Raw genomic sequence first — 14,517 nt, forward strand, 5'->3', positions numbered from 1 at the left:
ATAAAATGCTCCCATGGACTTAACATTGAAAACCACTGCTTTTGTTAGGAACATGGGGATGCTAAAATAAAATGCTTTTAAGATCTATCTGTTGAAGACAACTATCTTTTCAGCCTAATCGGTTTAATTTTTGTGTGCCAGTGTGGTAGATGTACTCACCACTCTGCTTGGAGTTGTGTACCCCATAATGTATAGTATTGTACCTGAGTTGCTTTCGAGGTGAAGTGTCACTGTTTGATACATAGGCTAATTTTCTTCCTTGTCTTTAGGATTAACAAAGGAGATTTGAACTCTCCAAAGATTAAGTGCATCCTAGCTTTTCGTAGGTACTGTCTCTAAGGCTCAAGCAACGCACAGCTAAATGAAAATGTAGGACTGCAAAAAGCTGTCTTTTAAAAGAAGAAGCAATGTGTCCCAGTTTCAACCCACATGAGGCCAGAGAAATATATTCCAAAGGCATTACATTTTAAAACAATGAAGTACTTCCAAAATAGGTTAAAGCTAGACATGAGATCTGTGTCTGATCAATAATGCAGTGGGACAGTCTGTCAGTGTTAGCATACATTGAAGGCACAGAACCATCCAGAAATTCCTTTGAGGGATGTGTAAAAATAAAAGTAATTGGTTATAAGATGGGAAATAGAAAGTCCAGAGACCAGGAAACATTACTGAGGATGAAGAAAAAAAGCTGGCTTTGCAATCTAGATATTAATTATATCCCTGATTTATAAATGTTTAACTTCACGACTACAGTTGGTTCAATTTCAAACACCGTAGCATTTATCACAGATAGGAGGCTGTGTACTCCAGTGGTTGAAGAAAAGGGCTTGTAACCAGGAGGTCCCTGGTTCTAATCCAGGCTCAGCCATTGACTCATTGTGTGACCCTGAGCAAGTCACTTAACCTCCTTGTGCTCCGTCTTTTGGATGAGACATGGTTGTAAATGACTCTGCAGCTAATGCATAGTTCACACACCATAGTCTTTGTAAGTCACCTTGGATAAAGACATCTGCTAAATAAACACATAATAATAGCTTATTGCTTTTTCAAATCAGAATAAGTATGGTACCATTAAGAAGTCTAGGTTATGGACTATTTAAAATAAAACCTAAAGGTCAAATACAAGTACTTGTTGTATCTAGGTAGAACATTTTGACCCTTGTTCAGTGTATTGAAGCACTTAGCTGTGTATGGTGGTGCTGCTGCAAACTGTCTAGTGCTGTGTTTATACTGATATTCTAGTTGATTGCTTTTAGAATGCTCTGTGTGTTTTAGATTATCCCTAGCTGCAGATGACAAGCACCTCAATCTGTTAATAGCCTATGGTGATCACTGGTCACCTTGGCAAATGCTGCGTGTTCCCAGACAGCTGTATTCTCCTGGTCAGTGACTGTGGCAGCTGAGTCATATGGCGGTCCTCACGGGACATGTGAGAGGAATGAATTCTGCCATGCATGTGTTGCTAATAAAAGCAGTAAGGCAGTTATCTTTACTGTTTCTTTGCAGTTTATTGGTTGTGTTTAGAATTATATTATTTAATGTGTGACAGTTACGTGACTGGTGGTGCTTTCTAGTTATTCAAAACCCAATTAACAGCAGCAAGGCTTCACTTACCAATACATTGCTCAGCCAGTCTGCTTCCACACTGACATCTGAGGTTTGCATTTATAACAGTTCTCTGAGCAATTACTTCCAGTGGTTCCAGATTGAGTGGTCGATTTGTGATGCTAAACTGCCCAGCAGCCACTGAGCTGAGACCGCCAATCTTATTACATTTGAGCTGATCTGTATTCTGCAGGCTAGAGGGGTAAAGCAGCCCAGTCCCACCTGATGTTTTTCCTTTCCCCTTCTCTGATGCACCTGTTTTATAAATCGCTTCTCTGAAAGGTAAACACCCTCGCAGAAGCACAAAACAAAAGTGTGCTACCTCAAACTTCTTTGCATGCTGCGCCAAATCTGAATCTTCAAATTAAGCTCTTAAGCTCATATGAAGACCAGCCATGATGAACTTCACGTAAAATAGTTACTCAGAGATAACGCAGAAAAACCTGGACGGACTGAAAGCCCTACACATGTACATGTATTACATAGAACTACCAAGCCACACAGTTCTGCTGGAAACTCTGGGCTGTGTTTTCATCCTGTGTTTTGGATGATGCCCTGTTCCAGGTGGCAAGCACCTTGCTCTGTTAATAGCCTCTGGTGATTGCTATTCACCTTGCCAGATGCTGCCCTGCGCCCGGTGGAGAAACCTGTCTGCAGAGTCATCTATCTATGCATGTCCTTGTTGCATCCTGCTTGTAGGTCCTTTGTCCTTGCCAGTAATCGAGAGCACTACGTTGATTTACTATTAATACATTTGACAGTCAGTCAGTAGAAGTCTGCATCAACCTTTTGTATAGCACTTTACTGCAGACCTTCAGCAGATATATTAAAGAAAAATTCACTTACCCAGCAAGTTCATAAGATTAATGGGTGCTCTTGACCTGCTGTATTTTGACCCTTGCATCCCAGATTCAGTGGACATGATTGAGGACTTCTATTTAAGTGCCAGGTGCAGGTGAGCATGCAGCACAGAATGATTTAAAAGGGTACTGAATTTAGCCTTAATAGCAAGTTCAAGATAGCCACCAAGTTTATCACTAATATATACTGTATTACTAAGTCTCTGAATGTCGGTCTGGGTGATAGTTAGTTCTCTTGGGTAGTCTATGGTGGCGCCTCTTGATTATCGTATACCGTGCATCTGCATACATACAGGGTCTACCATTTATTAACCCTAATGCATTTGTGAAAATATATTTAGCTGATATTATTAAAATTATTATAAAATCTGTAAATTGCTTTTCTGGACCATTTTTTTAGCTGTTAAAAATGTAATTTTCAGCAGCATCACTGTTCTCTAGAAAGCAGTGCTAGTCCTTCGGAGAGCCACTGCAAAAGGTGGTCAGGGGCACAGAAGCTCCATATCAATTATATGGTTAGCTTACTATAATATATCATCTAAAGATAGCATCTGTGTGGATCTGAAAGATTAAGCCAGTCAGTATCACAGGGACAGTGGTAGAAGGACACTGCAAGACAGGGCACTGAGCGCTACAGATAAAAATAGATAACAGAGCAAAAATCACGGGGGAAAGGCAGAGATGAACAGGGATAGTCAGGTGTTTTAGAATTGTCAGGCTACTATGGTGTTTCATTATTTTAAGACAAAAAACGATTTAATTCCCTTAAAGGATCCAAGTTAATATTTAATCACAGGTTGTCTAAAATAATGTGCCCTACATTTAAAAATAGCATACAGGGTTGGCCAATTCGTATTGCCCGACGCCCGGGACAACAAGATATTTAGGACGGATAACAACTTTTGCCGTTATACTTTGCCCATTGGACAAGTAGCTTGTATTTATTTATTTTTCCTATATTTGCTCTGTTGCTAGAAAGGCACAACAGGTATATTTATAGAGAGCCACGCAAGTTTCTGAAAACTGAATTGCGGAAGTCTAGCACCTGCACACAAACATTAAAGTGTTGAAGTCCCTCCCCTATTATTTCTGATTTGCTAGCTGTGGAAGAAGCTGATCTTTCGTTGGTTACAAAGATGGCTGCTTGAGAACTTTTGGCAACACACAGACTAATCTTCAAAATTTAAGATATTTATGTTTAGTTGTAAATTAGCAAATAATTCAGACCACTTTCTTAATATATGAGCCTGACATTTAAATGCAGCAATCTAGTAAAGTTACAAAAAAAAATTGTGTTTATGTATTAATTCATGTATGTATTTATTTTTCAGTGAGAGTAGTGCAGGGAAAGAATGTATGAAACCAGGATCACCCTGCTGCAGCAGTGTTCCAGTCAGCCATCATGGGACAAGATGAGGAAAAATAGCTGTCAAATGTTGTACACTGTTTAAAAAAAAAAAAAAGTATACAATAGAAATAAACAAAAGAAAAAACACATGTTGTATTTGCAGAATTTGATGAAGGCTACTGTAAATATTGCTTGTATTTTGGTTGAAAATGCAGAGAAACCCGTAGATTTTAAAGGACGAGTTATAAACACCTCCATTAAAATCTGGGGTTCAGCAGTTACAAAACTGAAAGAACGTCAAGAAGAATCAGAAGTCCACAAAGCAATGATGCAACAAACTAAAACACCTGAACATAAGGAGCTAGATCCAGCTTATAGAGAGAAATAGTGGAAAAAAAACAGACAGAAGCTGTTTTTATATTTGAATAACTCACAAGTATTGCTTATTGTAGTTGTACTTTAGTAGGTTACTTAAATTTACTAGCAAATGTGTTCCAAACTACACTGAAAGGAACTTTTATTTAAAGTATGTATACCTGTGTTGAGTGCTCTAATGGCTGGTTGTTTTTATATAAATATGTGCCCCTGATGTAAAACTGTCAGTTACAGTATGTGGGGCGTATTCAGTTTTCCTTTCCCTGATCTAATTGTCTAACAGCCAGTAAATACTATAGATAAACCATCAGACTAAAATTATATAATGGCTAGAAATATCTTTACTTTAAAGATATCAATTTCATAAATGCAGTGTGCTTTTGAACATAACTGTTTGCCATATGGTGGCAAGCTCAATGAAAGTGGAGTTTATATGCCTTCCCTTGGTTCTTAATGACTCATGGCCCCATGTTATGTTGATTTGATAGGCTTTCAGCTCTGCCACACAGCAAGGCAACAAAGCCTCACAACCTTAAAGCTCTTGAAACTAGAAACAAAAAGGAATGACCCAGTTTTCCAGCATTCTCTACAAAAAGGACAGTAAACTGGGCTCCTGAGTGGCGCATCTAGTAAAGGAGCACCTTTTACTATGCACCCCGTAGCCTAGATGTCACCGGTTTGAGTCTGGGCTATTCCACAGCCGACCATGGACAGGAGTTCCCAGGAGGCAGCTCTCAATTGGCTGAGCGTCGCCGGGGTGGAGGGTCTAGGTCTGCCAGGTTGTCCTCGGCTCACTGCACACCAGTGACTCCTGTAGTCTGGTTGTGCACCTGCAGGCTTGCCTGTTAGCTGCCCAGGAGCTGCGTTGTCCTGCTAGGGTGGCTGCAAGGTGAATTCGCAGTATGTAAAGCGGCACATGCAATGGAGGGCAGCATGCGTTCATCTTCGCCGCTATGAGTCAGCGCAGGGGTGGTAGCGTTGAGCTGAGCCTAAATAATAATTGGCCATTTCAAATTGGGAGAAGATAACAAAAATAACTGGCAATGACTAAAAAAAAAAAAAGACAGTAAACCAAAAAAAAACCTTTCAAATTTGGATCTTTTAACTGAAGCTGAACTTTATTGAGACTTATGTGCCTGCACATAAAGTACATGTTACACAGTGACATTCAATGTATGCCAAGTCATCTGTTTTTTTTATGGTATTGATGTATACATGATCTGGAGGCGGGCGGGGGGGCATTGATTTTAATGGAGCAAGACAGGCAGTAAAAACTAACCTACCCAAGGGGCGGGTTCTCCTGCAAAGGCACACCTGCCTTATTTTAATTTTAAGTGACCCCATAAGTCAGGTTAGTAACTAGCTGAATTAATGATGCCACCTGATTACTTTTGTTGTGTGTAGTCCAGAGGGAAGTGTTGAAGCGTTTCGTTAAAAAAAAAAAAAAAACGCTTTTGATGGATTAAGGTTTACGAAAAAGGGCTGTTGATTTTCAAATTTTCAGTCTGTTTTTACCAAGATTAACGACAGTAGTAGCACATCATTTTGAATAGCTTTCTGTTGACCTTTTTCATTGAATTCTCTCTGTGAAAAAAATTCAGACAAACTTTGTCAGCTTGAATACACAAGTAGTTTCTTTATTTTCCCAAACTAGAATAATTTGCATATGCATTTTTAAAGATTGATACTGCATATCATTTTCCATCAAATTACTTTTCAGTCCTTAAGTGTTCTCCTGAAAGTGGAGGCATCAATCATGTATTTTTATCACCCAAGGGAACACCGTAAGATGATCTGTAATATCTCAAAGCCGACATGTAATCTATGACCATAAATCAAACCTTGAGCTGAGTAATTCCAATTTGTATACAAGTTAGAATAGAGATATATTATTAAACAGAGCATAGATTTCTAATCAGAAAATGCAATTGCTGTCAGAAAGTCAGTTAAGTGTAATGCAACACTAGGGTTTTCAGGAGAGGGGGACAGTTGTGGGGGGGGGGGTTCTTGGACTCTAATCATTTTATAATAAGATTATAAAATGTTAACTAAAGCCCCCTGGCAGTTTGCTTTATTTATTTGTGTGTTGTGATTACGTTCATATGATTAGGCAATATTAAAACAACAAATCAGTTTTATGATTAGACAATATTAAAACAAAGGATCAGCTTGTGAAATTGTATCTTGGCCTCCTTTTTAGTGAATAGTAGCCACACTCCATTCATCCCAAATAGAATTGCATCATATAACATCTAATATGTGTTTGCATGAAGAGATAGTAGGTCAAGTGGCTGGCATTTTCTCCAGCGATCACCAGCTGTTTTCTTTGCCTCAAACAGTTGGTTGGCAGTTTCTTGATCTCAAGATCAGAAGTTCCTTTATCCTTGCAAAAACAAACTAGAGCCCTGGATCTAGTCGCATAAGTAAGATTGAAAGCATTGTCTAGGTAAAAAAAACAAAAAAAACAACTAATATTAGTATTGTGGCCTGAAGATGTGTCTAAAAAAGAAAACACTGATGTGCAACACATTTTCTGTATGAGATTGCCAACATAAGCAGCATCTAAATCAACTTCTTCAGTAATTTTCAGATCAATAAGTGTCAAAGATGAAAGCTTACAGTAGCTTTAGTAAACTATACGAGGTTGATTTGATCATTTTACACCAAGCAGGAATATACCACAGCTGGATTTTATGGGGCATTTTTCATCACTTGGCAATCTCTCTGGTTTGCATCAGCCACCTGACCTGGGTTATCCCAGGATTGCCTATTTAAAAAAGTGCTTGATGCAATCCAGGTAGATTCCCTGATAGTGAAAATGTTAATGTAAACCTGACTGCAGTTCATGCTTTGTCCGGCTTGTTCTACAGGGGGAAATTTTTTGTACCGTAAAAGAGCAAAGAGCAAAGAAGACTACGTGGCGACCTAATTCAAGCATTCAAAATTCTAAAAGGTATTGACAGTGTCGACCCAAGGGACTTTTTCAGCCTGAAAAAAGAAACAAGGACCAGGAGTCTCAAATGGAGGTTAGACAAAGGGGCATTCAGAACAGAAAATAGGAGGCACTTTTTTACACAGAGAATTGTGAGGGTCTGGAATCAACTCCCCAGTAATGTTGTTGAAGCTGACACCCTGGGATCCTTCAAGAAGCTGCTTGATGAGATTTTGGGATCAATAAGCTACTAACAACGAAACGAGCAAGATGGGCCAAATGGCCTCCTCTCGTTTGTAAACTTTCTTATGTTCTTATATTCTTATATGGCATGTAAACCCACTTATGTATAAGTCACATGCTGCATTGAAAACAATACAATAATGTTGATAAAAAGTCAATAATGCAATTTGTTTCCATTATTATTATTATTATTATTATTATTATTATTATTATTACCCAGGGCAACTTATGTTTGCACTTGTGACTCTTAAATGCTGCTGTGGTCGTTATCTGGAAGCTATTGCTTGCTGCATTGGATATCACTGCTAAATTAAATGGAAAAAAAAATGTGGACAATTCATTTATGCACACACCAGTTGCTACAGTCTCTTTTGATAATGAAGCAGAAAGGATAGATATTCATTTTTGCAAGTTTCCTTGCCGTGTTGTTATTCCAAAATGAATTCCTTTTTCCAGAAGATAAGCAGATCTGGTTGGCTGGGAGCAATCTTGAATTCATTATTTGCTAAGCAATTGTCTAAATACCTGTCCAAACACTTACATAATGCCCAATAAAAATCCATATTCATCCCTTTAGTAAACCATGGTATTTTGTCATTGTTTAGGAAATGGCCCCTAAACCCAAAGATTTTAAAGCAGTAATTTACAAAAGATTGGCATTTTAATGGCCATTTAAGACCCCTGCAGTTTTTGTTTACCTTTACATTTACCTACCATTCACAGCTGATGGAATATAATTGAAATATTTTAACAGTATGCCTGTCTCCTTGATTTAACGTCCCATTATTTCCATTACTCAATTCACCTCCTCTCCCCGGTCTAAGCTTTCCGGGCTCCAGAGGTGGCAGAGGCTGCAGGCGGTTTAATCCATTATGCTGGCCAGCTTCACTCTGCAGGGCTAAGTAATTACACCCTTTGACACTGCCCCTGCGTGATCTCAGTGCTGGGCACTCTGCAAGGGCTGCGCCCCCTATTGGAGGTTGGCAGAGATAATCCGATTTCTAGAGTAGCTGGGAAGTACTTTGGGCAAGTGCTTATGGTAATTTTTTTATTCAGAAATGCAACAAAAAAAAAGCCAAACATGCAAAGCAAAGAGCATGTCTACTGTAAAGTACTGCTATTAACTTTATAGACATGAAAAGTTAGGAGATGGCCCCAAAAGCTAATACAGTACACCCTCTCTATAACAAACCTGTTCGTTATGTCGAGGGGTTCGTTATCACGAAAGAACAATCAAAATGAATGATAAACAGTTGGAGTAAGTTAATGAGATTATAATTTGAATAAAAGTAGAATTGCATGTATCTGTTTGTCTTATGTATACAGCATTCTGTCTTTGCTTTAGCCTATTCATTAAAGAATTACATGGTACACTGACGTAAATCGTTTCAAAGTGCACCACATCTTAATCCAACTTTCAAGAATCCCAAATTCTAAATTAACCCGACATGAAAAGTTTGACTTGAAAAATTCCTCAGATTCTCATGGTTGCTGAACAAGCCACAAAACAGAATGCTTTTTGACAGCCTATATTCACAACAGAGATATGCCTATGTTACTGCTTTTTTCAATATAGTTTCCAGCTTTGTTGCAACAAGAAATGATTTTTGTTTTCGGAGGCATAGTTCCACAAATGATTCATTTCATTCTCTGCAGCAAGTGGTCAAACATTGGAAGATGTTAATTAAGCAACATAGTTGACTTCACTGTGGAGGCAACATCCCTTGCGTACAGACTGGGATGAAGGCAGTGTGTGTTTACATATTATCTTTTTTTTTGTTATTATTTGTAGTCCCTCCACCTTCCTGTTTCATTCCTCTTTATTTATTGATAGATGAACACTGTCAGAGAACATTGTTCTGAGAATGTTTTTTCTCATCCCTGAGGAGAGATAAAAAAAAAAAGTCTTATTCAGGCTTTGTCACACTTAGTTGTCTATTGATGACCTGTAACTCTCTACCAGTTTCTAACACAGATTTCAAAGTCCTTAACATTTAGACATTCCCTACTGTCCACATGCAATTCTTGGCAAGATGCACATACACATTTCAAATTGATGAAAATGTGTATGTGTGGCACATACACAATTTACCAAGAGCAGCATGCACTTGTTTATTCTAAATATCAGTCACATTGTGAAGGGTGTGCCTGTGATTATTTCCCAGTATTAAGAACATTGTAAGGCCAGCTTATGGTACAATATTTTTATTCCTTTTCAGTGTTCCACAGGTTTGAGCAATAGGACTAGTCTAACCGACGTGTGCAACTGGCCACAGGAGATCATGAAGAACAAATGGAAATCTGGCCCACAGAGACATACACACGTCTGTCTCTAGGCAGTATCTAAATGCTTATTGAAACAGCCGTGTTTTAGACACTCCATCTCCCACTATGTTATTTTGAATATGTATTATTCACTGGGTAAAGACAGGTGCTGGCTTTTGTGCTTGGCTTCCCATCGTGTGTTCCATAGTGTAATAGCAGAGTGTTTACTGCTTGTTTTTTTTTTAATATAGCCCTGGTATGTATTCTCTGTGAAGTTCTTTCTGTCTAAAGGGTTGGTTTGTTCCATCTACAGCTACAGCCAAATGTTTTGCATCACCCTATATAATTAACTCATTTTGCTTCATAAAGTTGAATGAAACTTGCTGAATAATGTTATGTTAACATATTGAATTACATACCACTTTGTAGTTTTCCATATAAAAAAAAAAACATTAAATACTGTACTACTATTATGGCTTCCGGTAATTGGAGTTTCTTCGATTACATGCTTTTAAATAAAACCTCTAAATAATGTTTATATAGTTTTTTTTTTTTTTTTTAAAATGATGTCTCAATCCTAAAATTTTAAGTGATGCAAAAAATATCAAACATATCAAAAGAAATTAGTGTGTAAACAGGTACATGCACATACAAAGTTGTAAAAACAAAAGTAGTTTTTAATCTAAAACAAAAGTAACATACGATTTATCTTGAGTGTGTTTCACTCACAGCACAGAATCCAGGTTGAGCTGCTGCAGCCTGCAGCTTTGCAGCTTTGTGATCGAAATGTTTCTGTTGAAGCGCTGTGGCTAGCTTCAAGATGAAAAGATGAAATCTCTCCTACCTTGTACAAAACGAAGGAATTGATGGCTGCCAGGTCCAGGATAGATAACAACAGGCTTGTGTGTGTGTGTGTGTGTGTGTGTGTGTGTGTGTGTGTGTGTGTGTCTCTATATATATATATATATATATATGCGCATGCCGTTTGTGCGTGCGTGCGTGCGTGTTGGAAAAGTAACTAGACAAACAAGTAGCTAATGCGCGATGTAATTCAGAATGTGCGCGGCAACAAGTGAATTCATGTATCTAAATGTTTTTATCTTCATGGCAACGCATGCAAGCTCTCCTCACGATATTACAAGTCTAATTAGTATGCAGACAAGGACATTTAAATATCCCCTTCCCTCAATCACTGTGGCTGCAGTAATTTGCATTGGCATGGCCCGATTTGTCGTCCTGAATCATAACTACATGGAAACGCAATTCCTGAGAAGTACAGTCAAAACATTGTGAGCAAAACTGTCATGACTTGCCCTTGTAAACACCATCAATGAGCACTTTGCTACTGGTAGTCCAGTAATGAATTAAGGGTGGTTTGAAATCTGAAGCTTTCTAAAATACAGCACAGAAGGACGTTAAAATGATATCATTTTCCCTGCTTTTTTTGTTCTGCGGTTGAATGGGAAATGTACGACCCTCTTCATGATATAGTTGCCTAGATGTATCACAATTAAACTATACAGGGAAAGATGAAGCAGCTGCATGTTGAAAAATTGTGCCGTATGTTACACAAGGTTAATACATTTTCCAGATAATATCTAAGTTTAGATTTAATGAGAATCTTTTGAGAAGGGAATTTTTTTTTTTGTCTCTTACTTTGCTTTAATATGCATACAGTGCATTACAAAATTTATAAACTCTTTGATTTTGAATAATTTTGAAGGGAACATAATATAGAACAAATCATTTAAACGTGCAAGAAGTTTAAAGGACACACTTGTTCATCCATTCAGTCCAAAATTGGATCCTCCACAAACTTGGTTATCAAAAAGTCCCCCCATGTTAATTATAAATGTGGTATTATATTCATTGCTCAAACACCACAAATACAATATATATATATATATATATATATATATATATATATATATATATATATATATATATATATATATATATATATATATAGTATAAATAGTTATATCACATCCAAGATCAGGCAAAAAAATTCAAGATACATGGGTTTTATTAATTGCAATACAACTGGGGTGGTGTATATGCTCACTTGCCCTTGTAGTTCTGCATACGTTGGACAAATAAAAAGACCACTAAAAATCCGAATTGCAGAACATAAAGCAGCTATAAGAACCTCCAATCAGGAGTATGCCATGGCTATACCAAAGCTGGACATGGATCCTCTCCACACTCACGTAGATGTGTGGGTTTGGAGAGGGTCCAGGTCTCAGCACGTGGGGGGCATTTAGTAAACCAGTTACTGCGAAGAGAAGCGCATTGGATATTCACCCTACAAACACTGGAACCATTTGGACTGAATGAAGATATTATTATATGCCCCCTAATTTAAGATTTAAGAAATGTAGACTAGATTTCTGTTTAATTGTAAAGGGCAAATGGATTACTGTGAAATATGGCCATCTGTATATTCATCCGATTTTTTTTGTTTTACTGTACTGATTAAGGTCGTTTATGCTTTCCAATTATGAGTGAAATTGGACCTCATTAATATGGAATAACTAATATAATCTTAGCTTCTGCTTACCAATCTGATCACAAATAATTGGAATAATAGATGATGCTAATTGGACATGCTCTTGATCATGGTTTTACTTATTGACCGTATATGTAAAAGGCTGTTAATATTTAAGTCAATCAACTATTTAACCTAAATATATAATGAGTATTACTTTTATAGATTATCACATGCAACCAGTTGTCATAGCTATGATAGTGGGCAAGGTATGTATTTAAGCTCTGAGATGCACGTTTCATGTATTGCTCTGATTCTGACGTATTGTTGAAACGCGTAAGCAAATTTTTGTAAGAATAAAAACTTTTGTTTTGTTGAAACTTTGATTGTGGACCAGGATTTTTGGGAGTTGCCTTTACGGCTGGAACGGTACTTTTTTTAGATCTATATTAGGGCTGTCAAACCTACATTTTTTTTTTTTTATCTCAGTTGATTTTGGTTTTAATCGCATATTTAGGCGATACAATTATTGCATCCATCACATTTAAGTTTGTTTTGTTACAGAGTCCAAAATATTATTATTATTATTATTATTATTATTATTATTATTATTATTATTATTATGGGTTTTTGTTAGGTCGTAAACAATTTGGGACATCGCGCAATTAACGTGCAATTTTTAATTACAGTCAGAAGTTAATTGCAAATTAATTGGTCAGTCTTTATATATATATATATATATATACAGCACAGCAGTACTTCCCTCTATATCCATGAACATTTAATATCGGATAGCTAGCACAGTTGTTCGGGTCATTAATAACTGAATTTGCAGACAAATAGTGTTTTATTTACAGTTGTACTTTTGTTTCCCCAGATATTGATGAGTGTGCAGCAGAGATGCATTATTGCCATGCTAACACTGTTTGTGTTAACCTCCCTGGATCTCACCGCTGTGATTGCATCCCAGGGTATATAAGAGTGGATGACTTCTCCTGCACAGGTAAGTGCACCCACTTCTAAGCAGAATGGGATCAAAAATAAGTTTTGCATTGCTGCTGAATACTGAGCTTACCTGCAATATATATCATCCATTAGTGTTGAGACTAAAATACAGCTAAAGCTAATGGTTTCAACCATGAACTGTCAATTAAAGGCCACTTACTATTGTAGGTCATTGAAAGCTGTTTTAAAAAAATGTACCTCTTGTTGAAATGCTGTATTACAAAATGTGTTTGTCTCCAAGACACCTTAAAAGCTTTACCCTTTGGGTCTAAGCCAAAGGCTACTTAAAATATATATGTTATGAAGGTCCAGAAGGTTCCTCATTTGGTTCTAATGCTTTTTTCTGTGGATTCTGACCAGTTGAGAAAATTATATTTATGTTTTTATTGAGCTTTGATATACATAAACTTGTATGCATGTTTTGGTTTACTGCTTGCACTGCGTATTCTGTTCTTCTTTGGGAATACAGGGAATTAACTGCCATCGAGAAAAACTAGCATGGAATAGTATGCTGCAAATGCCATTAAGAAGGACCTTGAGGAGGCATTGTTTATTGGCACCCAGATAATTAGAATTTTACGCAAATGTTAACCTTTTCAGACTGGCTTTAGAAATTGAGCAGCTGTTTTGGAAAATGGAGAATTATCTCTGTCTTTTCAAATGCATTTCCTAATAAAGTAGATACAGCCTTGTTTGTGTTTGTACTTCTCAGTACATTTCTGTGGTCTCTGCAGCAGCAATATCTTAATCATGTAAAATTATTTGTCTTGATTTTAGGTTCATGTTTTTCAGTGATTCACAGAGCTTGGACAGAATGGCAGCACTTTCTAGATTTGGTTCATTAAGCAATATGGGGTTGTGCAGTCTCTAATTATTCCCTGCGCGGAAACATATGCCTATTTTTCATATATATATAAAGATGTACTCGTCATGCAGTTATGACAAAACTTAAGATGGGCATTCACTAGCACGTTGTCAGACTATAGCTCTGGTGAACTAATTATGCATAATGTCTGAACCCTGATTGGTTATGCCAATGTGCAATACCTCTTGGGAACTGTTTGCCTGAATTTGATCAGACTTTGCTTGGGCATTTGACTAGACAAAGCATTTTTTTTTTTATCGTGGTACAGATTCTGATCAGCATGCTGAACAAATCAGTAATCTGATCAGGGTCCAGTCCCAAAGTTTTAGATTAGCAAGAGTCTGCTGTTCTTATGAAGAACATTTGATGGTACTGAAAGAAAAGGATTTTGTTGCTTCACACTTACCATCAGGCACACTTACCATCAGTAATTTACTACTGTTGCTTCAGACTTCATCTTCTAGTTTAACTAAACTCTTGCAATCAAGAAACATTTAGAACTCTATTTACAAATGGCGATAGCACATTATT

At 37.2% G+C, this 14,517-nt stretch overlaps 1 protein-coding gene across 1 annotated transcript in view; it reads left to right on the plus strand.

Annotated features, from left to right (window-relative positions):
* LOC121329625 (protein kinase C-binding protein NELL1-like) overlaps positions 1 to 14,517 on the plus strand; it is a 111,774-nt gene that overhangs the window by 52,095 nt on the left and 45,162 nt on the right. The window contains exon 13 of the mRNA XM_041275310.1: positions 12,994 to 13,119. Coding sequence (XP_041131244.1) covers positions 12,994 to 13,119 — 126 coding nt within the window. The remainder of the gene's footprint in view (positions 1 to 12,993; positions 13,120 to 14,517) is intronic.

Source organism: Polyodon spathula, chromosome 17, assembly GCF_017654505.1.
Source record: "Polyodon spathula isolate WHYD16114869_AA chromosome 17, ASM1765450v1, whole genome shotgun sequence".
Classification (NCBI taxonomy): Eukaryota; Metazoa; Chordata; class Actinopteri; order Acipenseriformes; family Polyodontidae; genus Polyodon; species Polyodon spathula.